The sequence below is a fragment of the Myotis myotis genome, unplaced genomic scaffold (genome assembly GCF_014108235.1).
Source record: "Myotis myotis isolate mMyoMyo1 unplaced genomic scaffold, mMyoMyo1.p scaffold_m19_p_2, whole genome shotgun sequence".
Taxonomy (NCBI): Eukaryota; Metazoa; Chordata; class Mammalia; order Chiroptera; family Vespertilionidae; genus Myotis; species Myotis myotis.
The window spans coordinates 82957568-82984728 of NW_023416324.1; the positions used below are offsets into that span (position 1 = coordinate 82957568).

Here is a 27161-nt window from a genome sequence, read left to right on the forward strand (position 1 = left end):
GAAAAGTACAGAATAATGATAATCGTACCTACCTCACAGGACTGAATGGTATGTCGTAAAGTTTTCAAAATCTGGCAGCTGCCATTGTTACTACCCAAGTGTGAATGTCAGACTAAAGGCCAACTACCGTGTAGGTTCATCCTTTATTCAAATGGCACTAGCGGGGCACACAGTTGCAAGTCCCTTATGCAGAAGGCATGGATTATTTGTGCATTGTCTAACATTTGACTTCTGGAAATAGGATGTCTGGAGAGGTGACTGAGGAAGACTTAGAAAGGAAGAAAACAGGGTTTTTTTTGTTTTGTTTTGTTTTTGTCTCAATCACCCTTTTCCTCTAGGGTCAGCCATCATTCCAAGGACACATTTTGAGAATCATTCATTTCAGATCATATTCATTATGCAACCAGCTCTGCTGGGCACTGCACTTCCAGAATGGAAGGGACTGCAGTGCCCGGCCATTCCTGACCTTTAGTACATGCTACTGTGCGTGCTGGTGCTGGACAAGATGAGATGGAAAAGGATGGCAGTAGGAGAACAAAGAAATAGTTTGGGAGAGCAGGAGGGCTTCTCTGTACCTGGCTCAAGGACAGAGACAATTTGTATGATAAACAGTCTCCAAGTTAATTTCCTGATAAAGTGGAAGCAAATACCAAAGCAGAGATATTTCTGCATTGTTCCCCCTGATCGTGTACCTGGGTGTAGCCCAGTTCAGGCCAGCATTGTACCAGACAAGTCACCACTAACACTAAGGCTTGGTGTCTTTCAAATTGTCTTGTGTTTCCTTTCAAATTGTCAACGGAACAAGACACTGAGAACACAGTGAAACTCCTAAGTCTCAATTTAGAGCTCTAGAATTCTTAGTTTATTAATTCCTTTTGACATGGCCCAGATGTCTCTCGGGTAATTAGTAACAGAACACGGGGTTAGTGTAGCTGCCTCATGGTGATGGGGATTCATTATGACTGATTAGTCACTTACAAAATTCAAGCAAGTCTAATTGAGTTTAAACCCAAAAGCCCAGCACCGGGATCATAGCCCTCAGGCTTCTGTACCTGTTTTGTCTTTGTCATATTTAAGAGGCTACCAAGTACACTATGGTAAGGATGGCTTTTTAATCCATTAGATATGGAGGTGAGATTTACAGGTAATAGATAAAGTCTACTCTTCTTGGGAAAGAACGAGGGAAGCCAGAGATTGGGCTAGTTTACATATTTTCATCCCTCAAATATCAAGAGTCCGGAGGATGCCAGGCTATGCAAGTTCAGGGCTCAGAGCCGAAGCTATGCATGAATGGAGTGTGCCCTCAGTAATTAGATAAATTAAAGGGTGCTGCTGGCTAAGAAATTCTGTCAATTCTTCTTTAAAATGTCTTACCTAATGCTCTGGCCTCTCTCTTCCCACTGCTATCAGCCAGATGCTTGTTAGCTCATATTTCAACAACTGGAGGAGCCTCTTAAATAGGCTCAAGCTGTTTGACTTAACTCAACTAGTGATTTTGGAGAACGAGGCATGGGTCTGGCCTCGGTGGCTTCTCTGTCAGGTCTTCCACCTTGTCCTCTTTCTGTTCAGTCTACACAGTGGCCCAGGAAACATTTGTAATGGCTAGTTTTAGTCATAGCACTCCCCTGCTCAAAAACCTCTACAGGCTTTCCACTGCCACAGGCATACAATCTAAATCCTCGAATGCCTTCCCCAGTGAACCCTCTCTCAATACATCCCAAGATGGGCCCGCCTTGGCTCAGCCACCTGGTCACTGACCCGGATGTTGGTCCCTCTGAGTCTTTATCCAGGGTCTTCTTTCCTGGAATACTCTTCCTTCATTCTCTGTAGATGCCCTTCATGCTCCAAAGGTCAGCTCAAGCCTCAGCCTCGTCTAGTAACCTTTCATCAGATGGCATGCACTGAACTACAAGGATCACTCTTGACAGTAGTGATTTTTGCCGCCCCATTTTTTAAAATATATATTTGACCCTTGGATAACAGAGGTTTGAAGTGCGTGGCTCCATTATATGCAGATATTTTCAATAAGTAATTTTTGATTCACAGTTGGGAGTCTGTGGACACGGAGGGTTGACTGCATGCATTGTTCTACGTTAGGGGACTTCAGCATCCTCCGAATTTTGTATCCGCAGGGGTCCTGGAACCAATACCCCCAGAGGCTGAGGGGCAGCTTAAGTTTTTAGGGAATCAAAAGTTAAATGTGGATTCTCAATTGGATGCGGGGCCAGCACCCCACACCCATGCATTGTTCAAGAATCCACTGTATATATAACCAAGCAATTCTAATTTTAGAAATAAATTAGGGAAGACTCGAACATGCTTATAAAGAAAAACATATGATGTTGAGGATGTTTGCTATTGTGCTTTTCACAAGGAGAAGATGGAAAGTCCATAAGAAGGCAATCAAGTAAATCCTGACCAAGACCAAGCAGCCAAGAAAATCATGTGCATCTTCACTAATATGGGAATCAGTTCACAGTATATCACTGAGTGCACAGAGCAGTGATAGAAGACTGTACAGCAGTATTTTAGATAGACAGGTAGATGATAGATAGATAGACCATATAGATACTAGATATGATAGATCATAGATAGATAGATGGTAGATAGATCATAGATAGATAATAGATATACATGATAGATCATAGATACATAATGGATAGTTATGATAGATCATAGATAGATAATAGATATGATAGATCATAGATAGATAGATGACAGATGATAGATCGATGATAGATATGATAGATAGGTAGATATGATAGATAGATGATAGATAGATAGATATGATAGATAGATGATCGATAATAGATAGATGGGTATGATAGATAGATGGACGGGGTACTCTCTTGGAAGGAGGCTCTCTTCTGTGAGCATTTTCTCCTTGTGGTTTTCTATGCATTTAAACTTTGGGGCACTGAACGAAAGTGTTATTAATGAATTGAATGGTATACGTGGAAATTTGCCCTTTTAAACCACAAACATCTGCAGGGATGGATGCATACGTTGATGGAGTAGTTTGACACAGCTCCAAGTTTAGGTTGGACTCTAATAAAGCCCAGCACCACATGAGAGAATCCCACGATCCTGGAACAACATTCACTGAACTAGGCGTCGGGAAACACAGGGTCTAATCATGGCTCTACAGCAGAATTCTTGCCCACCCTGGAAAACGGCACTCATTTTCTTGAACTTCAATTTTCTATTATAAAATAAGTGCCTATTCTTCCCAACCTCTATCCCCATTCCATCTTACAAAAATGTACAGAGATAAATAGAAACAATAAGAATACCAAAGACGCTGTAAAAAGGCAGTTGATCAGCATCAGGTGGGATTACTATCAAGGCCGGAGAACAACCCTCTGAAATCTTTAGTCTCTGATATACCACAGCCTCGAATCCCAGGGGTATCCGATTCACGTGCTAATGTGCAGGGAAGGGCAATTTACTGGACAGCTGATTTAATACCGTGGCACATCAGTTAAGCAACAATTTAAAAATGAAAATGCAAGAATCATTTTAGAACAACATTCCTAAGCTTACTCTTGTTTTAAAAGTATTTCTCACAATACTTTACAGATATTGTCTTTGCTTTTTAAAAATTAAAAAAGTTTTTTTTTTATTGATTTTAGAGGAAAGGAGATGAAAAGAGATAGAAACATCAATGATGAGAAAGAATGATTGATCAGCTGCCTCCTTCCTGCAAGCCCCCCACTGGGGATGGAGCCTGGAACCCGGGCAACCTGGAATCGAACCCTGACCTCCTGGTTCATAGGTCAAACCACTTAGCCGGTGCTTATTTATTTTTTAAGAGAACAGCACAGATATAAATTTTAATAAAAGAAATATGCTGGCCTTCACATCAGTAATTTAAAGACAAAAATTTAAAGCTTTGGCAAACTCATTATAAAGGGAACAAGGTGCTACTCTTTATCTTTGCAAGGACTTTGACATGGAACCTGACTCACCTAGATGGGCAAGTGGCCTTGAATTACTCACATGGATGCCGATGTGCACGTTCACAGATACACATGACTGAAGGCTCTTGGCACATGACTGGTAGGTGTATATTGAATATTTCTTGACACAAAGACACAAACCCAGGCATGACTGCGTGTACCAAGACACACACGGAAACACCCACACGTCCCACGGTCCCACAGAGCGGCCTCCCCGAGGCGGTGCACAGGCTTCAGGTGAAAAGGAAGAGCAGAGGTTTCCCTTGAAGGGAAGGGGGGGCGGCGCCCCCAGAGACGTCTTCACTCACCTGTCAAGTGGTTGGCAATCCTGGCTGTGGGTTTGGGAGGCAGGGCGGGGGGCTGCTTGAGGAGGGACAGCTGCTTCACTGGGGTCTCCTCATGGTCTCCAGAGAAAGCAGCAGGTTTTTTGGGGGGCAGTAGCAGGACTGGTTTGGCCGAAGGATCTTGGGACAGGAGGACTCCAGACTCACTGGCAGAGGGACTCTCTTCAGACACTGAGGGGACAACCACAGGACACACAGGAGACATTACACAGATGCGGTGCGGGGCTGGCGAGCACACAGGACAGGGGCAGGCGGCCACAGGCAGCGCTCCGGCTCCTCCGGGCGGTCCCGAGAGTGTGGGGAGCTAGAGAGAGCTGGATGCCCCTCTCCGGGCACAGTGGGGAGGCGGAGGCAGAGGCAGGAAAGGGAGGGGGGAAGGATCAAGAGGGAGAAAAAGGAAGAAGGCATTTTCTCAAAACGCTGTCACGTCCCTCTCCCCTCTCGGCGGTTATAATGCTGACTCTGTGGATGCTCTAGAATGTGACGACCCACAGACGACATGGTAATGCGTCGGGGAATGAAGTGCCTCCTCTGACCCGAACCAGCACCAAACACCAGCACCTCCCTTGGGGCCTGCTGCCCTGTGCTAGGGAGGGAGAGAGAGGGGGTTCTTGTTTTTGCCTGCTGGGTCTCGTCCTTGCTCCCAGGTCTGGGACACCAGGTAATGAAGACAGCCTGGAGTTTGAACCAGAGGGGCGGCCTACACATGTGGGCAGCTGCTCTGGAGCCCCCTGAGCTGGTGCAGCCTCTAGTGGGCACCCTGCCTTCTACACGCACCTCCCTGGCCCTGCGGCTCCTAAAAACCTCAACCAGGTGAAGGATGCTCCTCAACACCTTTTTGCCTTCCCCCTCCCTCTCTCCTCTTACTGGCCTGAATTATGGTTTTCTTGTTTTGATTTGCCCCATTTCTTTCTCTACCCCCCCCCCCCCGGCCCCTACACACTTTTTTTGGTTAATCCTCACCTGAGGATATTTTTTAAGGGAGAATGGAAGAGTGGGAAAAACAGAAACACGAGCCACACCAGGCTGGGCCCAGGTGGGGGAGGAGCCTGCAACCAAGGTAGGTGTCATTGGCTGGAATTGAACCTGGGACCCTTTGGTCTTCAGGCCAATGCTCCATCCACTGAGCCGAACTGGTGTGTGCTCACCCCATTTCTCTTTGCTCTGCACTGGGCCTGACTCTTCCTTTGCCCCGACTGGCTCCAGTGAGGAGCTGTCTTGGGCAGAGGCATAGGCCTCCTAGCAGATGACAGTCTGAAACTGTGGCTCCACTGGGTGTCAGACCTCACCATGCCCATCAAAGCCATCTGATCAATGTTACAGGGAAGGGTGAATAAAAACACAATTCACTGCTTCAGCTGGGAAAATCGCCCCAGCTTGCGGGACGGGGGTTGCAACTCAGCGGCCTGTATTCCTTCCTCCCGTCGCTGCTACAGTCAGAATGCCCAGAAGGGACTCCTCTCCGCGCCTTCTTCCTCTCTGACCTGGGTAGCAGTTCCCTGCAGCACCCAAGCCCTGGCAATAACCCTCCTGATGCTCAATGCTCCCCGTCCCAAGGGACACTGTTATCAGCGTGGGACACACCTGGTCCCAAAGTGAAGCCCGGGACCTGACTCTGTGAGACACCATCTCTGACATCCTCCCGCCTGCGCTCTGCTGAGGAGACTGTGCACCTGGTGTGGGGAAAGGACGTGGCCTCTCTACCCACGCCAGATCTTCCAAGAGGTCCCTTCCCCCAGGCGCGACTCCTGACAACAGGACCATCCTCACTGGCTTGGGAAGGGTCCCAGGAGGAATGAATATTGGCCGCTCAGAGGGCTTTGGACCAGAGATGGCGTCAAAATCACCTGTTGACAGGATACAAGTGAACCAGCAAATGGTAAACAATGTAACGGCCAATGAGCACATTGACTGTATACAGTAAATTGGTACAACTTGCTAAATTGATACAACCATTAATTGGTAACTGGGGCTAGGATGAAAGGAAATGCCAGGGCAAGCAGACAGGTGAGTTAGATGGGTACCAGAGAGAAGTGCAGGGTTCTTTAGCTTGATCTTAACAGAAATGAGTGTTAGGAAACAAAACCATGACAGTTTACATAATCAATAGTACAAAAACAGGGTATGTCACTTTAAAGATATTAAAGGTATAAAAATATTTTTAAAATCTAGAATAATAACTGAATATCATCCCAATTTTTATACTCAGTATGTACTGGTTGGTCAGTTGCATCCCTATTTCTAGGATTCTAACGCGTGGGGTGGTGGACAATAAAACCCCAAGTCCAGTCAGGCCAAAGAGCCTTAATGCCCCCTGCTGGGGCCTGTGGTGAACTCTCCCAGGGCCATTACCTGTCCCATCCATGATGTCTGAAGGTTGGAGCACCTCGTATGAGCAGGGATCTCTGGGCATCGGGACCGGCTCCATTTCCGACAGGGCGGGCAGAGACAGCTGGCTGGCGCTCAGGGACTGTTCGTTTTCCAGGGAGTCCTCTTCATTGGATATGGAGAGCTCCCCATCTGCCAGAGAGAGGAAATGCCGTTAGACAATGCCTGCCTCCGCAAAGGGTGACATCCAGGGTCTAACTGAGTCTCCATCTTTATCAGCATCTGCACTTGTTCTTTTGCTTTTGAGACATTTACTTTATTTTTAGAGATGTGCCATCTAACCACCAGCGCAAGAGTTTCCAATGATCTTTAGTCAGTTGCTTCTTTTCTCTCCATCTTTCTAACCACAATCCACCATATTTTGTCTCTCTTTATTTTTTTTTTAATGAAAGTGAATAAAAATTGATTTTTCTTCATAATCTTGGAAACTTGGAAAAACTGAGCAGACCTCAGAGCCTGGAAACCCAGGGTTAGGAATTCCTACTTCAGGGAATAAAGGGCTCCGTATCACGCAACAAGAGCCGGGAGCATGGTACTCCCGTCTAGGAAAAAACTCATCCTGTCTTCTCGCTGTGTCTGCCCAAATTCCCTCTGAAAGGCCACAGTAGCCAGAATGCGGGAAGTGCCTGCATTCTCCGGAGCTCACCAGTGCCCGCTGGTCCTGTGGGCGGCAGACTCTGATCTGGCTTGCAGCTCAGCAAAGCAAGGGGCAGCCAGTTAACACCATGGGGAGGATCAGAGGCCATTTGTCAAATCAACATCCCCCCACCCCAGTGTGATTTCATCCTAGCTCAGGGGAGTCCTCCATAACTAGACACTGAAATAAAATAAGATTTTAAAGGGGACTGAAGGCTGTTCTAGTAAAATGAGCAAATGCCCAGATGGAAGACTCTTAGGTGATGCTTGGTCAGAACACAGAAACTAGCAAAGCAATTACCTGGCTTACAACTGCGAGCAAGATGACTCACTTGTAGAAATGAAACAGCGAAATGACTCCAAGGTTAAATGTGGAAACACAGTCCTTTCGCTCTGCCCTTCCCAAGGCTGTAACTTGATCCACAATGATATATGGTGACAAAGGACCCTTTGCCAGCCCCTCTCCCAATTATCTATGACACGTATGTCCAACAGAGTGACCTACACATGAGCAGGCCTTAGATAACGTAGGGCTCAAGGACGTAGGATTTTTAACCTGAATGTCCTATAAACATAGAGAAAACATAACAGAGAGCAAAAAAATCATCTGAAACAGACAACATAAAGCACGGTATTCGAAAAGAGTGTTGTGCGTCTGTTTTCTTCCTTTTCTCATTTAGCCTTTTTATTGCCCCAAACGGTAGCAGTCAGTCATTATTAGAAACATCACAGAGTGCCCAATATACACCTAGATGGTACAGCTCACTACCCACCGAGGCTACGTGGTATAGCCCAGTGGTTGGCAAACTGCGGCTTGTGAGCCACATGAGGCTCTTTGGCCCCTTGAGTGTGGCTCTTCCACAAAATACCGACTTCTGTGCATGGGCCACGAAGTTTCAATCACACTGTACATGCGCGCCCGCCTGTACGTGGTATTTTGTGGAAGAGCCACACTCAAGGGGCCAAAGAGCCGCATGTGGCTCACAAGCCGCAGTTTGCCGACCACTGGTATAGCCTATTGCTCCTAGGCTAGACATCTGTATAGCATTTACTGTACTGAATATTATAGGCAATTACAACACAATGGTAAGTATTTGGGTATCTAAACATAGAAAAGGTGCAGTAAAAATATGGTCTAACAGAAGTCCTCAACCTGTGGGTCGCGAACAATGAAAATACATCCTGCATATCAGATATTTACATTACGATTCATAACAGTAGCAAAATTACAGTTATGAAGTAGCAACGAAAATAATTTTATGGTTGGGGGTCACCACAACATGAGGAACTGTATTAAAGGGTCACGGCATTAGGAAGGTTGAGAACCACTGGCTAAGATAAAAAGATAGTACACCTGCATGGGGCACTTATAAACGGAGCTTGCAGGACTGGAAGTTGCTCTGGATGAGTCTGTGAGTGAGTGCTGAGTGAATGGGAAGGCCTAGGACGCTACTGTAGCTGTAGACTTGTAAAACAACACAAGATCAAATCAAGCACACGAGATAATGATGCAATCAAGAAACATGGTACACGCGAGGTAGGAGGCTGCTGCCCACATAACGCAGCATACTGTTTTACAGCAAACTTTCTTTTTATAAGTAGAAAGAGTACACACGAAAATACTAACAAAAGGCAAAGTATAGTAAATACATAAAGCAGTAACATACTCGTTTATTATCATTCCCAAGTAGTATGGACTGTACATAACTGCATGTGCTGCATCCACACGGCTGGCAGCAGCAGGTGTGCTTACCCGCATCACCAGACATGTGAGTGATGCGTTAAGCTCTGACGTCACTAGGCAATAGGAAATTTCCAGCTCCATTAGACACTTACGAAACTACTGCTGTGTGTGTGGTCCCTCGTGGACAGAAACGTCAGTTATGCGACGCCTGGCTGTACTGAGACCAACAGCAAAGCCATGGCCGTGGTCTCGGTAATGGAGCGCTCAGCGCCCGCTGGGCTGGCTGTGAGTGCTGTTTCCTCAACACCTTTGGCCAGAGCTCCGGGCAGTGGGCAGCTGTCACTGAATTGATTCCTCACTGCTCTGGAGAAGGAGCAGGACGGACATATACACTGCGCTGCTTTACAGGAGGAGGAAAGGCAGCGCGGAGAGACGTATACAATGTGGCCCACTGTTGACTTAACGTCGGTAAGTGGCTCGTGACTAAAAGCTTCTGCTAATCCCAGTAACAGTTCAAATGTTTGCAATTAAAGCCACTAGCAGTTCTCATAGCCAGTGAAATGATGTACCAAGCAAGAGTCAGAGAAGAAATAAGTTATTTAAGGATTTTTAAAATGATTAAAGAGCTTTCAGCCTAGAAGTTGGAAATGGCTCCCTGGTATTTGTTGACTTTCACTGAGGATACTTTCTTCATTTCTCCTGAGTTCAGGGAGTTGATGTGATTAAACTAAATGATGCTACAGATATTATTTTGTAGTATTTTAAACATACATAGAAAGCAATACTTTTCTATTAGATATTGCTTATTTGCTAATTAATGTATTTGACTCTCAAGCATTTAAAAAGACAAATTTAAAGTTTTAGTTGCAAAAACAAATACGACTTTTTTTTTCACTCTTCTGGTGCATTTTCTTTCCCAGTGAGGAAAAGTCATTCTGAGAGAGAGAGAGAGAGAGAGAGAGAGAGAGAGAGAGAGAGAGAGAAATATCTGTGCACCACTGGGATTTAAGGCAGACACTGCAGGATTCTCTAAGATCAGGGAACCTATACTTTCAGAATCCACAAGTTAGTGAATCTTCCAGTTTATCTTTTATCTCTATTTGCAGCCAGGAGTTTTTGGAATTTTCTGACCAGCTTAGATGCAGGAACAGTTTTGCAAGAGCTATGAGGTTTCTTACTGTCTGATACAGGCATCTTCATGACTCAGAATCATTTTGGACCTCCTACCTTGAAATCTGTGTAAACTATTTAAATCTCAGAATTTAATTGATTTCGTGATGCTGTGGATGATTTCATACATGTAATAGGATGGTACAGGTTTCTGTGCTTGGAGAATCACTTGCTTTTTAAATTGTTGCTATTGTTCTGGATTTAAAATCCTATTTGGATGTTAATAGTCTTCTCTCCCTTATTCAGAGGCTTTTGCCAAATTAAATATGTGAGCAGCAATGACTTCCTATCACAAAAGTGGCCAAGGCATTGCCTGTGCCTAGCTTGTTTCAGTTGTATTTCCCTGTAGCTATTTCCTGCTGGCTTGTCAGCATTTGCTGCCTTCTACTGGACACTGGTCAACCAACCACTGCTCACAGGGATTCTCATCGCATCTCCAACCACAAATATCTCACCGTGTCAAATTGTGGTGTCTGTCTCCCAAAGGTGTTTTTTTTTATCTCTCTTGGGTACAGTGAAGCCTCCTCATCAAATTCACACCAAGCTCATAGGTTCTTACATCAGGTGTGATGTAAATTTGATGGCTATGACCATTATTTCCAAATAACAGCTCTGGCTCTAAGGTTTGTAGCTGAAAGAGGGTTTACCCTCTTGCTATTCCTGGACATTTTGATATAAAAAAACGCAACTGGGACAGGGACTGAATATAAAATGAACAAAATGTCCCCGTCTCTCTACTATGCTGTTACGTATATGATAGTGTGACTCTCACAGAATCACACATTGGTGTGCAGTCCATGGGTATATCCAGACACTGGGAGGACCGCCTGGTTGGTAGCAGATGCCATAGGTAACAGGGCAGCTTGGCCAGGGCTGAAATGCAAGATGTTAACAATCCCTAATGTCTGGAGTTGGGGGAGGGGAGCGATAAGGGCTGGCCATTTGCAAACACAAGCAGCTCTGCTTCTCCAGCTGAGCTCTCTAAGAGCGTACCCACTAGGCACCCGCGGCTAAGTCAGTTAAAATTCAACAGCATTTAAAGTGCAGTTCCTCAATCAGACTGGCCACCTCTGAAGTGCTCAAGCACCCGCGTGGCTGGTGGCTGCTGTCCTGGCCAGCACAGGTGATAGCCTGCCCACGATTGCCGAAAATGCCCCTGGACAGCACAGCTGCAGGCAGACGTGGGAGTCACACAACGGGCCTAATGCACACGCAAAGGTGAACCCACTTCTGGAACTGAGAGGTTAAAATGCTGCCGCTAAACGGGTCTACATCACCACGAGTGGTCAGTGTAGCGGATAATATTTCCTTTAGGGAAACCACAATGGTGGGAAGCCTGGGTGTGAGGACGGGTGACATGCGAGCAGCAACACAGGACTACGCAGGTGGGCATGGCCTTGGGAGACGTCCTGACATCTCATAATGGAATCTCAGCTCACCGGGGCAGAACGGGGAGAGCCTGGGCTCAGGTGAAGGGGAGTCGGGAAGTGGGGGTGGGCTGGGGAAGGCAGGCATCCCTGAAGAGCAGAACAGGCCAAGTGTCTGGGAGATCATTGCTAACGTTTACTGAGCACTTACTCTGGGCAACAGGCAAAAAGTCCAGATTGGAATGTGTCCTTTGATGCTCCAACAGCCCTAAGAGAGAACAAGCAGGGGCCGAATGGAGTCGAAGGGTCTGCAGTCCATGGGTCTATACACTCGGGGGGCCACCTGGTTGGTAGCAGATGCCTTCCATCGAGCGCCCTGGGCTGGGAGTAGTGAGAGGGGATTCAGCGGAAGCACGGCCTTGCCAGAGGAGCAGTCTAGGATCCTGCAGGTAGAGTCCGTCATAAAGCAGGTCCAGAAAGACAAAAAGCTGCCCTGTACGTTGTGCCGATAAAAAATGAGGAAGACGGACCAGAAGCCTGGGCTTGGAGTGCCTGGGAGAGTGCCGTCGTCTTACAGATATTCATGTGGGTTAAGGTCCCTCTGACTCACACAAATCCTAGGCAAAAGCATGAAGTCAGGAAAGGTTTCCTAAGCCTGTACAGCTTTGTTTTTATTAGCTACCCGCCTCCCAAAGTTCGGCTTGCTTTCCTGTTACACAGGCCAGTGCAGCTCAGTGGCTGTGAGGGACCAAGCACAAGAAGGCTGTGGGCACGTCGGTGGAGCAGGGGTGCCCACCATGCCCAGGGTCCTCTGCCCTGCCTTGAATTCACAGAAGGGGTGCAGGATAGGCCGTTAGAAAGGGGGGTATTGGGGTGGATCTTCCAAGGATAAGTCATAGCAGGCAGCAGCTCTCTCGAGTCGACTGTCTCTGCAATACAGGTTTACGAAACGACTGTCAAAATAGGGCAATAAAGGTCTAGTGGTTATCTCCAAAATTTCTGGCCAATGAGATATGAGAGTGAGCCTGGAGAGGCTTCTAGGCAAGCTTTTCTTGCTCTTAGAAAGAGATGCCAAGATCCTCTGGATATTGTGTCTCATGCAATGCCGGAGCGACTGCAGCCACCATGCTACTCTGAGGGGCTGCGGCCTGTGGATGCTCCCTTAGCCACGGTGATCAGTTCACCAACCCTGGAGCCGTCCTGTCACTGGACTTTATTATGTGAGATTCGCTCACTGACTCACCCACCCACCCATTCATGCAATAAACATGAAGTAAGTAGTGACAAATGCCAAGCGTTGCTCAAAGCATTTGGAATACTTTAGAGGACAAAACACAAAGACCATTAGTCTACATTTGCTTACTGCTTCAGCCTCCTCGAATGAGGGTTTTTATTACCGGAAAGAAAAGCACCTTAAAGTACATGCTGCTGGCTGTATACTGGCTTCACAGGTAACAAAAGAGGCTACAATTAAGCAGCGTGAACATAATCAAAAGGTCACTTCTCAGCCCTGTTAGGTATGTCTGCATTTGACACTTTGGACCTTCTCTCCCCTCCACCCCCAATCAGTGAACCACAGCCTCTTTCTTGGCGTCCATAATGCTACACATTTCTGGTTTACTCCCCAGTTTGGGAGCACTTTTCAGTCTTTGAGGGTTTTCCTTACTCCCAGACCATTTTTCCATTCCCAGATCATTCAGTGCTGGGTGTCCATGGGGTTTTCTCTCGTTTTCTCATTCTACATCTTCGAGAAATGTCATTAAAGAAGATGACTTCATGAGCATTTACATGGACAATTCCATTCCTATACCTCCAACCCAGATCTGCCTCTTGAGTCAGATCTGTGTATTCAGTGGTCTGCCTAGACATTTGGACATAAACCCCATGTGGCCAAACCACCACAACGTTTTGTGTCCTAAGCTCACTTCTCTGGGTTCCCAGCTCAGAATGTCCCTGTGCGCCCCTGCCAGAGTCCCGAGTATCAGCCATGCCTGACCCCGCTCCGGCACTCCCCATCTAAGCAGTCACAGGGCCCTCTTGACTCCACCGTCTATTCTCCTGTGTGTCCTTCCCAACCTCCACAGTCCTGCTACCCTCCTTCCGGCCGTCTACCATCACGTCAGCTGAATCCCACAACAGCCCGCTAACTCATCTGACTCATGTCTTGGTCTCCCTCCAAGACCTTCTCCTGATAGGTAGAGTGATGAGGCTGCAAATATGATCATGTAGAAAGCCTCCCAAAGCTCCCGGCTGCTCTAAGGAAAAAGAATAAACACCTAATAATTTCCCTGCCTGCACCATCTCCCCCCACTCACCCTCACCTTCCAGACAGCTGGACACTCACTTATCCCAGCCCGGTGCCTCCACATGTGCTGGTCCTGCCACATGTAACATCCCTGCTCCCTGTCCCATCTTCTCTATGATAAGCCTTACATTTCAGGCCTCCTCTAAGACACCACTCCCCGCAGGATGCCTTCCCGCAGTCTTCCGGTGGGTGGGTGATGCCTCCCGTACCTTCCCCACGGAACTGCCGAGTGCCCCGGCCTGTTCTCAGGGCTGCGTGTTCTCTTAGCCAGGAGGGCCCGCTGTCCCTCTGGTATTCCTGGCGCCCAGACTGGCGCCTGCAAGATAAGAGTTATTCAACAAAAATGCAAGAGGCGAATCAATTTACTGGGGAATGCTTGCTCATTGCTCTAATAATAATTTCATTACTTTTTTTTTTGGCTTGGGATAGTGATTTTCTGAAAGAACAGGGTTGCTTACGAGAAGTTTGGTCACAAGTTCTCTTTATTCTCTTTATTGCTTAAACCGCTTTGCAGTTACCCCACTAGGGACAATGTGTTGCATCAGGGGCTACGCAATGATGACATGTCACTGATGCTGAAAGCAAACCCTCTTCATTTTCTCACCGTTACTTGAAATCACAGCTTTCAGAACATGCCAGTTCTAGGTGAGACATCAATAACAGCTAACCATGTGACAAAATAACTGCCTGGTAGAGGTTGTGAAAAGCATTTGCCAAAAACTTCTAGGGCTTTTAGAAGTCGGCACATCTGGGAAACCAGATAAAGAACAGGATTTCAGGAGGCTCAAGCTGACTACATTGTCTCTTTTGATACAGATAATTATTTTTATATTTAAAAATTGTTGACCTATTCATGTAAATACCAGGCTCTTTTTTCTTGACCGCCAAGAACAGAAAATGCAGCCTCTGCATAAAAGAGTTGTCCATTCCAGGGAGCCCCTGCTTGTGTTTATAATTAAAACGAACACTTTCTAAAACGTTGCTCTAACTTGATTAAGGGGAAAAAGCATACCTCACTGCACTGCATGATTTGCTGTGAAATGTTGTCTCTAATTCCCAGCGCCCAGTGGAAACTGACGTTGCTCATTGGCACACGTCAGTTCTGTTTTTCGTGCGCCTGGTCCTCTCCCCCCAGGTCTAGGTGTGACTGCAGCAGAGACCACAGGTGAGCTGCGTGGCCTCACCTGTATCACCGCGGCTGCCACACGCGCCCGAGTCTCGCTCCCATCCAGGGGGTGGACGTGGGTGATGTGCATGGCGGTGTCGTCTCAGTCACGGTAGAGAGATGGTCTCCTGTCTCCCTCATCCCCCTGACCAGGGGCATATAAATTCATGTGCATTAAACATACCCATCCTATAGGAAGTGAGTGACACTGCCATAGAACTGAGGTTTCATAGGAAACCTAGTGGTCAAACTACAGTACAATTGCCTTTGTTATCCCTAATATTTTTAAATCACACCATTATGTTTATTCATAGAAATGATTTGCAATAACCTAATAGCGATGTTTATTAAGATCCTCTGGCTACTAATAGGCCACAGATTACAAAGATTTTCTGGGTTTCTCTAAGTTCCAAATGGAGGACATGTGGTCTTAGCGGGGTGTTCAGAGCCCACACACACTGGTTCTGCACCCTCAGGTGGGTCAAAACCTCGCTGGGCTGCGGCTGCTTCATCTCCACGTTGGAAAAATCACAGGAGCTAGGCCACGGGACCTCCTGAGATCCTTGCTAAGTCCAAGAAATGCCATAACTATTTTACTCATGGCCAAACGGTTCCCTGTTCTCAGGAGATTTTTCTCTGTATCACTGGAAAGCCACTATTTGAAGTAGAGTATTTAGCATCTATATACATAAATAAATAAATGATACAATAGTGTCTATTCAAATAACGGACAATAAAGTTTCATGGACCATAAAACAGAATAAGTCAGGGGGATGCAAGTTCCTCGTGTTCTCGATGTTGCCACATTGGCGAATTAACCACGGCACACGAGCCTGCAGAGAGCCTCGGGTCTGCTGCACGTGTTGTTCTGTCAGTGAACATATACTGAGCATCAACTATGTCCCAGGCACCATCTTAGGCACTTGGACTATCTCAGTGAACAAACCAGACGAAGATCCTGCCTGGCCTGATAGAACTTCATTTCAATAAGATGAGACAGATGAGAAAAAGATGAGCACGATAAACAATTTATAGAGCATGTTTGAAGGTGATAAGAGAAAAAGAAAACAGTAGAGCAGAGACAGAGAACTGAGAACTTAGGGAAGGAGATGGCAACTTAAAATCTGGTGGTCCTAGGGCAGTGATGGCAAACCTTTTGAATTTGGCGTGTCAGCATTTTGAAAAACCCTAACTTAACTCTGGTGCCGTGTCACATATAGAAATTTTTTGATATTTGCAACCATAGTAAAACAAAGATGTATATTTTTGATATTTATTTTATATATTTAAATGCCATTTAACAAAGAAAAATCAACCAAAAAAATGAGTTCGCGTGTCACCTCTGACATGTGTGTCATAGGTTTGCCATCACTGTCCTAGGGTAAGCTTCATTGAGAAGGTGACATCTGAGCAAAGACTGAAAAAGAAGTGAACCATGTGGATGGAGATCTGGGGAAGAGGATTCTGGGAAGAGGGCGTGGCCATGCCAACCTCTAGGGTTGGACAGCAGGGATGGAGAGAGGCCACAGAGAGAAAGTTACCAGGAGGTATGGCCAGGGAGTTGAAGCAACTTAGGGGTTGGAGGGCCAGGTGTGGAGGGCTTCGTACTGTCCTGGGAACTTGGAATTTTTCTTAAATGTGGAGCCACTGCATGCTTTGAGCAGGGATGATGTGCTCTGATTTATGAGAACTGAGAGAGGCAAATGCAATACAGAAGTTTTAATTTTAAAGAAACAGGGAGTTAATTTAAAAAACTTAAGAGCTCATGAATTAGGTTACAATTTGTTTTGAAGTAGGATCAATGCTGCTGTTTCAGCTACTGATCTTTCATTTAGGTCTCTGTACAAATATCACCTCCTCCATAGGTCCTCCATGATTGCATTTACCTCAAATTATCATTCTCCCTCTGAGTTTGTCTCTTTAGCTGGCTGCTTTATTTTCTTACATAGTGTTTATCACTCCTTGACAATATATCACATATTTGTTTAATTATTCCCTGTAGTAGCATGTGAACTCCTCGAAGGTGAGGATTTCACTGTTTTGGTTATCACTTTAGCTCGACACCAATTTTCTGAATGAACCAATGAATGTCCCAGGGGCGTAGGGGAATCCTTGAGTTTTAGTTCACAAACAAAGAGGCCATGAGATTGGGGGATAAACAGTTAAAAATAACCTGTCCATCAAATTATAGATTATGTTCCACCATTGATTTAGCATTTTTATATTTAATGTTTGAACCTCACCCCACTGCTATATAAGTATTCTGGAAAATTTAGAAAACGGGAGAAAAACAATTTATAATTTTATGCTCCTATACACATCACGACTAACATAATTAAAAACTTTTTTATTATATAGTTTTTAAAGATAGCCACATTCTCACATGGTCTCAGTATACACCCAAGGATAAAATGATTTTCTCTGGTCTCCAAACTTTAACCTAAAGCTCCTTTGGACTCTACACTTACGGGATTTTTGTGTAAACCAATTAAAAGTTACGAGCCACTGAGGAGCGTATGCTCCCCACTTCTGACATATTGTAGTGAGTGAGGAATTCCGGGACTAGCTGCTACAGACACTTGGGGTAACACTGCCTCTTCAACCCGAGCTCTCATTTTGCCTGATTTGAATTTATGGTCCGGTTTGGGATTCTAACCTGCTGAGAAAAGTATCAAGAGTCTGAGGAGCTCTGGCAGAGAAATAAAACCTCATTAATTCTGAGTTCGCCCTGCTGCCCCCAAAGTGACAAATTTCAAATCACTACAGTGTATTTTTATCCTTTCTATGAACGAATGGGCTATTACTAAGCAAAATCAATAATGCGCAGGAAGCTGGAAGGGAAAAGCTTATCTACCTAAGTTAAACTGCTTTCGACCATGTTAGCACAAAACAACGTGACTGCAGCGTGAGAGGGGGCCTTGCAGCTGCGCTCGGCCGCCCGCTGACACGGGAGTGAAAAATCAGTGGGCAGCTGTCAGGGACCACACATCTCTGGTGGACACCATTCTGCCGCCAGGTGACTAGAGTCACATTTGCTAACACAAGAGGTGGTGCATAATGAGGAACTGCCAGCCAGGCATATGGAATGGCTTCTCCAAATCTAGGAAATTTATCTTTGAAGTGAACAATTTGATAAACGATTAAGGTCTCTTTGCCACTTGCTGTTCACTCAGGGTGTGCAATAATTTAATTTGTTTTACCCATAAGAATCCCAGATACAGTGAGGTGAATGATGTCATAGAAAGAAAAGAATGAATCACAGGAAAGCAACCCATTTGGAGACTGAGGGGAGGCAGGTTGGAGGCGTGAGAAAGACATTAAACCAGGCCTCAGGGGGCTGGATTCTCCTCGGCCACTGACATTGGTAAGACCATTTTTTTCCCCTCTTTCTTTTAATCTCTATTATAGAAAGTATTACATAGGTCCTCCTTTCCCCCCTATTAACCTCTTCCAGCCCACTCCTATCCCAGGCCCTCACCACCCCGCTGTCTGTGTCCACAGGTTATACAGTATTCATGTAAGTTCTTTGGTTGATATCTTCCCACCACTCTCCTCTGCCTTCCCTCTGAAGTTCATCAGTCTGTTCATGCTTCTGTGGCTCTGGGTCTATTTTTGATCATAAATTTATTTGGTTCATTAGATTCCACATCTGAGTGAGATTATGTGATACTTATCTCTCTCTGACTGGCTTATTTTGCTCAGCATAATACTCTCCGGGTCCATTCATGCTGTTGCAAATGGTAAGAGTTCTTTCTTTTCTAAAGCAGTGTCATATTCCATTGTGTAGATGTGCCACAGTTTTCTAATCCACTCATCTGCTGATGGGCACTGAGGCTGTTTCCAAGTCTTAGCTATTGTAAACTGTGCTGCTATGAACATAGGGGTGCGATATCACCTCACACCTGTCAGAATGGCTATCATCAACAAATCAACCAACGGCAAGTGTTGGTGAGGTGTAGAGAAAAGGAAACCCTAATATAATGCTGACAGTAATGCAGATTGGTGCAGCCACTGTGGAGTTTCCTCAAGAAATTAAAAACAGAACTCCCATTTAACCCAATCATCCCACTTCTAGGACTATATCCTAAGAAATCAGAAATGCTCATTGGTAAGACCACTGTGGGAGATCTCTGCACCTCGGATAAAAGGGGACAATGATGTTCCCTCCTAACTCCTGGGCCTACTGACCTAGGGTAAGGCATGTAAAGAGTTTTAAAAAATGTCAATAATGATGATAATGATGAGACTACTACTGATAATGGTATGGTAACAATTTCTTGAGAATTTATGGAATGATAGCTACGATTCTAACTTTACATGTTGTTATGGACTGAATTGTGTCACAGCCCCACCCAAGAATCATATATTTTTTTAAATTTTCTTTTTAATATATTTTTATTTATTTCAGAGAGGAAGGGAGAAAGAGAGAGAGATAGAAACATCAATGATGACAGGGAATCATTGATTGGCTGCCCCTTGCAAGCCCCCTACTGGGGATCAAGCCAGCAACCCAAGCATGTGCCCTTGACCAGACTGAACCTGGGACCCTTCAGTCTGAAGGCTGATGCTTTATCCACTGAGCCTGGCCTGCGCCCTCTCGCAGTCCGGGACTGCTTGGGGGATGTCTGCCTGCCGGCATAGGGCATCGGGCCTAAGCCAGCAGGCAGACATCCCTCTTGCAGTCCGGGGCTCTTGCATTCTGGGACCCCTTGCTCCTTACTGCCCACCGGCAGTGGAGGCGGGAGAGGCTCCCACCACTGGCGCTGCGTTGGCCAGCGATGAGCCTGGTTCTGGTTGAGCAGCACTCCCCCTGTGGGAGTGCACTGGCCACCAGGGGGCGCAGTTCCTGCATTGAGCATCTTCCCCCTGGTGGTCAGTGCATGTCATAGCAACCAGTTGTTCCACCAGTATTTCGGGCTGTTTGGTCAATTTGCATATTAGGGTTTTATTACATAGGATCCCCTACCATCTCTCCTAGGGAGTGAATATGAAGAAAGGAGTTTGGAATGAAGCATGAAGACTTAAGGTCGGTATGAGAAAGGCTTTGGGATTTTGTACAGAAAGCAAGACATTGGAGAAAAGTGACAAAATTATGGATTCTCTTTCCTTGGAAAGCTTACTCAACCAGAGAAGCTGTGCTTGGGTGTGGCCTTCCTCAGAAGCAGGATAAACTGGCTCCACATAAGGATTCCTTGGCCCCAGGGGGCTCTGAGGATTATAGAAGGTCATTTGAAATAGTATGACTTCACATCCTGCCTCCAGATCCCCTGCCATGAAGCAGGGCCAGAGCGGTGCCTCTTCCTGCTTGTCCCATTTCTCGGCAGCACGTTGTGCCAGGAGAAAATACTCGAACAGCGCCACCGGGAAGCCCCGCAACAGGAACGGACGAGTGAAACGCACCAGGGAGTAGGGACCGACTCACTGAAAAGAGATGGCGCCAGAGAGCGGCACCGCAGGCGGAAACACACCTGCCTTTCTGAACGGAACACAAACGAGGCCTGCAGAAGACCTACAACAGCAGGGCAGACGGGCTGTGTTGTCAGAACTACAGGATCACCCTTGTTATCAAGATGGATCTTTAGAGCAGACTATGTGCTCCAATAATACGGCCCATCAAATAACACTAGCCCGGAGTAAGAAGATGTGAAACAGACAATTACAAGATTGGAACCAGCAGCCTGTCATTTCACTTAAAGCTTTCAGTGATGTGTGGCCCTGGGAGAGAACAGAGAGTGCAACTCAAAATAGCAAAACTCTTAGAAAAAAGGAGTGAAGAATAGTTACTATACTGTGTGAACCACTCCATGCATTTGATTCAAAGGCAGTAATCCAATAAGCCAAAGACACGCAGTATTCATTGGCAAACACTAGTGGACACATTCACAGAACACCGGAATCGCTGTAACTATTGGCTTTTGAAATATCACATATGCACAGTTTTACTTTATAATTTTACTCACTTTGATTTCTCTTATTGTGGGAAAGTGGACTGTCCAGAAAAATCTGTTAGGGAAATTCTAGATGCTGGGGATTTCTGACACTTGTCTTGGGAACCCCAGTGTCTGAAAGAGCTTAAGCAATTACATTCACCCCAGCTGTGTGTATTCGAACACCAGTAGGCTCACAAGCAGTACCCACATCATTCCTGGAGCCATGTCATTTTTCTTAGCATCCTGTGGTTTGATTCCAATGCTGAGAACAAGGGAGCTTGTGTCCCCGCCTCATATAATGCTGACAGCTTATATCACCGTCTGCCACATTCTCTTTTCTCTCCAAAACTGTCTGGAGTTTTACAGGTTCAAACCCTGATAAAGTGATGCAGAAAACTGTATCCAACTCCGAGAAACACGCACCCAGACTCCATGCACGCCTTCCCAGCCCATGGAGGGTGGACCAGTTCCCCTTACCTTTGTCATAAATTTCCTTCAAGACTCCTCGTTTTATCAGCTCCTCTCTGCTTTGCCTCATGGATATTTTCCTTTCCAGCGCTGCAAGCAAAACACAAACAGAGAAGCGGTTGTGAATAGGCAACAAAAACCGTTTTCAAAGGAATCATATTTCAACATATTGAAATGTAACGTATGGGAAAGTTTGTGTAAATTCTACTTTACTAGTAAAAAGTTAATGATATCACCTAACATTATAATGATACTATGATCAGTATTTTAATCAGACATTTCACTTAATTTTTAAAACGATCTTCAAATTACCTACGAGGTAGGCATTATTTCATTTTACTGAATCCTGATTTACGGTTGAGGAAACTGTAGCAGAGAGAAGCTCAACCACCTGTCAGTCACAAGGTCACTGAGAAGAGGAACCAGGATTCAAATCAGAAACACTACCTCTGATCTCAGTTTAACCTCTGCCTCGCAGCACGTTTCCTGAGTATGGTATTTTTTCATAGCTGGGATTTCTTTCTTAAAGCTCTAGTTCATGTAGATCTGGCCTCACTGAGGAGTTTTTGCTCCTTGGCTATTACAAAAATGGTATGAAATTATCTCCTAGTGAGCTCTTCGGATGGAGAGACAGAGGACTACTGCTGTCCTCTCTACCCTCCAAGTTGGAGCCCCTGAGTGAGGAATGAACTGTTCAATCACCAAAATGCACCCCCCCCCCCCCCCCGGGAACTCAAAAACTCCAGCAGGTGGGAACTGAGGAGGGGAAGGGAGATTTCCTCTCGAATCAATGGGCATGACAGAGGGCAATTCAAGTGGAAAGAGGGCACAGAAGTGGGGCAGTGAGGGGCAGCACTAAAGGCAGGCCTGGGGCCCAAGGTGGGCGGAGCAGGGAGCGGCCCATAAGAAAGCCATTCCAGCAGCTGACTCTGCGGTTCTGGGTGAATACCCAGTGCAGGGAAGGCATGTGATTTTGGTTGCTTTTGTCAGTTTGAGAATATCCACATCATTTCAATACACAGTTATATTCAGGGGGAAAAGCCAGTTATAAAACAAGGAAACTATTTTATGTAGACAAATTCAGATACAGACTAGTCTCTCTGTCTCTCTCTCTCCTTCCCTCTTACACACACACACACATACACACACACGCACACACACACACACAGCATAATTTAGTGCAAATAACACCAATAAAACTAGGAAGCCAGCAAGGGAACAGGGGCTGCGACTCTATCTCGGATACCCAAGGGCTGTGACCTTAGCCACTCTGCACGTCTGGGATGCGCTCAGCCCCAGCTACTATGATGTAAAAGGCTCAGGTGGGACCTGGACATCTGTATTGTAACAGAAAGCTCTCTGGGCTATTCTCAGCCATATCAAGACTGAAAATCACTGATGATATATTTTGGGACTTACTATTTTAAAAAAGTTATGTTCTAACTCTTTCTGTTAACTTACAATGAATTAAGGGGTACAAGACAGAAAAAGAAATGTCAAGTTAGGCTACACTTGTATATAGCTTACTGAGAACATAATAATAAAACAGATACATATAGATATATACCCACAGAGGGGAGGGCAGGAGGGTTGTACGGGAGGACAAGCATCAGCGGTGGGGTGTAGGGACCCTGGAGCAGTGGAGCAGTGTTGATTTGGGGGCGATGGAGGAGTTTTGACCCATACCCAATGGCATGCTACACGGTGGCAGGAGAGCAGAAAGATGTTCTTTATGCAGAAGAGGAACAACCAGAGAAGGGAAAGAGAAGAGTCTCCAGCTAGGTTAGAAAGTCCTGCCTGCTTTAAAAAGACTGGCTGCGGCACAGTGGGAAAAGAGAGCAAGGGGAGACGGGTAGGGGTGGGGGTAGGGGGGTGAGGGCGGGGTGTTAAGCAAGAAGTTTGTTACCAGGTCTTGTGGGTGACACAAAGATGCGCTTTGCCACCCTGTACGGAACCACATACATTGAACAGATTTCTCTTGAACAGAATGGGGTTTCCCAGGGCTTTTCAAAACCACAGAATAAAGTGGATGGACTGGATCCACAGTGCTGAACAGAGTACCTGCAGCAAGAGGGGCAGGCCCTGGGCATGGAGTTCCCAGGCTGCAAGTATCCGTAGAACACAGACAGCCTCAGGCCACACACTGGGCCGTCAGGACCTCAGCTGTCTCATGGCACTCACTCAGCAACAGGGACCTGCTGCCGGTGGGGAAAGCCACTCTGCTAGGTCCGGAGGTGATGGTGACCAAAGGGACAGTCCCTACCCTCATAGAATTTACAGTCACCAAATGACATTACTTAATGTGCGATTACAAGCTGAGAGAAGGCCCCTTAAAAGAAAGGGACATGGTTCTACCAGAACGTATGATAATTAAGCTGGAGCATTAGAAACGGTTTTTCTGAGGAAGAGACCTCTGAGCTGAGTTTGGAAGAGGAAGATACATGGTCTCAGCAAATGACCATCAGGCATGGGCTTCGGGGAAACACTCCAGACCTAGCAGGCTGGGCAGTGGTTCTCGATGGAGAAATCACGGTGCCGAGGACAAAAGGAGAGCAAGTTGATGTAACTGCAGCCACCAGCACCAGGTGGAGATGGGCAGAGGGGCCAGAGCATGCAGGGCCTCATGGACCGTGTTACTCTAAGGACAGTGGGAATAAATGACACTAGCTGAGTATCTGAAAGATCATATCCACTTTAGTGAGAAAAATGGGTCGGAAGTAGGCCAAGTGGTAGGCGATTAAGTCAGTTTGGCAGGAGATGATGGCAGTTTATTTTTTTATTTTTTTAAATATATTTTATTGATTTTTTACAGAGAGGAAGGGAGAGGGATAGAGAGTTAGAAACATCAATGAGAGAGAAACATCGATCAGCTGCCTCCTGCACACTACCCACTGGGGATGTGCCCGCAACCAAGATACATGCCTTTGACCAGAATTGAACCTGGGACCCTTGAGTCCACAGGCCAATGCTCTATCCACTGAACCAAACCAGTTAGGGCAATGATGGCAGTTTAGACTAAGATGCTGGTGACGGAGTTGGAGCCAAAGGACACATTCAGGACACCTGAAGGTGGCATTGATGCCATGACTTAAAGTGAAGGATTAGACGTGGGATGTGAAGGAAAGAGAGAGGGGTCAAGGACAACTCCATCGGTTCCTGACTTGCATAGCTGAATGGATGGTGGTGTCTGTCCATTACTAAGGTAGGGGACCCAGGGTGAGAATCAGGTTTGGAGGGATGATGGAGAGCTCAGTGTTAGCCATGCCTAAGAGGAGACATCAAGCATGTGTAGGGAAATGTAGTTGGATCCTTCATAAGATGAGGATGGGAGTTAAATGAGACTGTGCTGTGTGATACTGACTTTGCTAGACTCTCTCATGTACCAGTGCTTCTCACCTTTCCCATGGAAAGACTCCTGATGGCCAAGGAGTGACGCCAGGGGCGCCAGGGGTATGACTGAAGCTGCCTGTCCTAAGCATGCCATTTCTTTAACGTATCGAGTCTTCCCTTAAGAACTAAGATAGACCTCACATAATGTATCTGCTCTTATGTAAATACGAAATATTCCCTGCCCACCACCACACATTTCTAAGTTTGATTGACATTCTTGGAAGAGATGGCTTATTTATTCTCTGGCTTTGTGCATTTCCTAGTTCAGAACCCTTTGCCCAGATCATTTTGAGAAGGGTGGAATGTCATGTAATTTAACGCATTCCACAATACTTACCACAATCCTGTGAAATATTATCATCCCCATTTTACAGGTAAAGTACCTGAGGCCCAGAAAAATTAACTTTCTCAGAGCCACACAGCAGTAAGTGTGTGGTGCTAAGCAAGTTAATGCCTCTTCCCTCTAGTCCCCTCCTACCCCCCCGCCCCCCATGATACCACATTGTTATGAAGATGGCTATAATGTATATCAGGCTCTAAATATTACCTGATGTATAAGGCTCTAAAACTGGAAGGCAATTTTGTGATTAGCTTGTTTGGGGCTCAACATCATGGTAAAATGACATAATTACACTTTAGTTTTAGGAGCGTCTCCCTTCTAAGGCACTCTTTACTCACTATCTCTTTTAACAAGGTATGTGTGATGCCTCTTTTTAAATCTTGTTTCTAGTAGCCCTTCCAAAGTTAGAGCGAAGTTTAAATGGGACCAAAGACAAACTCACTACCGCTCCAGGGAGTGAAATAAAGTGGGTTGTTAGGTGCAGGCGGTCAATTCAGATCATTTGAGCTGGTCTACTATGGAGCCATAAAACACAGGGAGAAGAGGATTTAATGTGGGGGAAATATAATGACCAGCTCACCAAGGCTAGGTCCAATCCTCCCTCAAAAAGAAAAAATAAAGTCAAGATATGGAAGCAACCTGAGTGGCCATCAAAAGATAAATGGATAAAAAAGATAGGGTACATACATACACTGGAATATCACTCAGCATAAAACCATGAAATCTTGTCATTTGTGACAACATGGTTTGACCTAGAGAGTAATATGCTATGTGAAATAAGTCAGACAGAGAAAGACAAATACCACATGATTTCACTTATGTGTGGAATCTAAGAAAGAAAATTAAACAAACAAAACAGAAATAAACTCATTGATACAGAGAACACTTTTATGGTTGCCAGATGAGGCGGGGTGAAAGGGGGGAGGGATTAAGATGTGAAAACTGCCAGTTATAAAAACAGCCACAGCTTACTGATGTGAAGTACAGCCTAGAGACTATAGCCAATAATATTGTAATAACTATGGATGGTGTCAGGTGGGTACTAGACTTATTGCGGTGCTCACCTTGTAAGTTATATAAATGTCTAATCCTTATGCTATACACCTGAAACTAATATGTTGACTGTAATTAAAAAACAAAAAAAGATAATAAAACAAAAAAGATAAGTTATGAAAAGTTAAAGAAGCCAGAAGAAGAGGAGCAATGCATTGGGGAAAACGGAAGAGGTAACGTGTACTATTCCTGCTCGAAACACGGCAGGAACACATCAGATAAATGGGACTCGAGCATGATGGTGAGCCAATCCACCGGGCAGTGCTTGGTCTTTGAGAGGTGGGCAAAGGAAGTTAAAAGAATAAACCTATCCATCTCTTTAAAAAAAGAAAACTGAGAAACGGTCTTGTTGGCAAAAAGCATATGGGTGAGTAATATTTTCGTATAAATGAAAAATAAAGTCAATAAGGACTTATTTTAAAATAAGAAAATCTATTTAAAGTATAAGGGTTCCTCCCTCTAATGTTATTCCATTACTAAAGCACAAGGCAGTATAAATTGAGTGACCACATGTGGAAACATTCTGGTGTAAACGTTTTTGGTTAAAAAACTGGATTGTGGTGATGGTCACACAACTCTTAATGTTTACTAAAATCTTTGAATTGTACACTTATAGTGAGTTAATTTTAAGGCATGTAAATTTTACCTCAATAAAGCTGTTAAGAAGCAGAAAAAAAAAGTGACCACAAGGAAAAATTCCAATAATGGCAAAAACATCAGTTAAAATTAGTAAATCTAAGCAGACAATCCTATATAATAAAAGCCTAATATGCTAAGTGTCTGGTTGACCACTTGGCTGTTCAACCAATCAAAGCATAATATGCTAATGATATGCTAAGGCTGCTCAACTGTTCGCTATGATGTGCACTGATCACCAGAGGGCAGACAGTCAACCAGTCAACCAGTGGCTATGACATGCACTGACCACCAGGGGCAGACGCTTCGACCGGTAGGTTAGCTTG

General features: G+C 45.4%; 1 protein-coding gene across 5 annotated transcripts in view; it reads right to left on the bottom strand.

The window, feature by feature from the left end:
• The window catches only part of PHACTR1 (phosphatase and actin regulator 1), a 500199-nt gene that overhangs the window by 72375 nt on the left and 400663 nt on the right, over positions 1 to 27161 (bottom strand). For 4 of the 5 annotated variants that reach the window (XM_036350306.1, XM_036350308.1, XM_036350311.1 and 1 more), the window contains 3 exons: positions 21426 to 21506; positions 6656 to 6823; positions 4268 to 4474 (listed from right to left, as the gene is read on the bottom strand). In XM_036350306.1, coding sequence (XP_036206199.1) covers positions 4268 to 4474; positions 6656 to 6823; positions 21426 to 21506 — 456 coding nt within the window. The remainder of the gene's footprint in view (positions 1 to 4267; positions 4475 to 6655; positions 6824 to 21425; positions 21507 to 27161) is intronic. The other variant, XM_036350310.1, reaches the window with a different exon arrangement.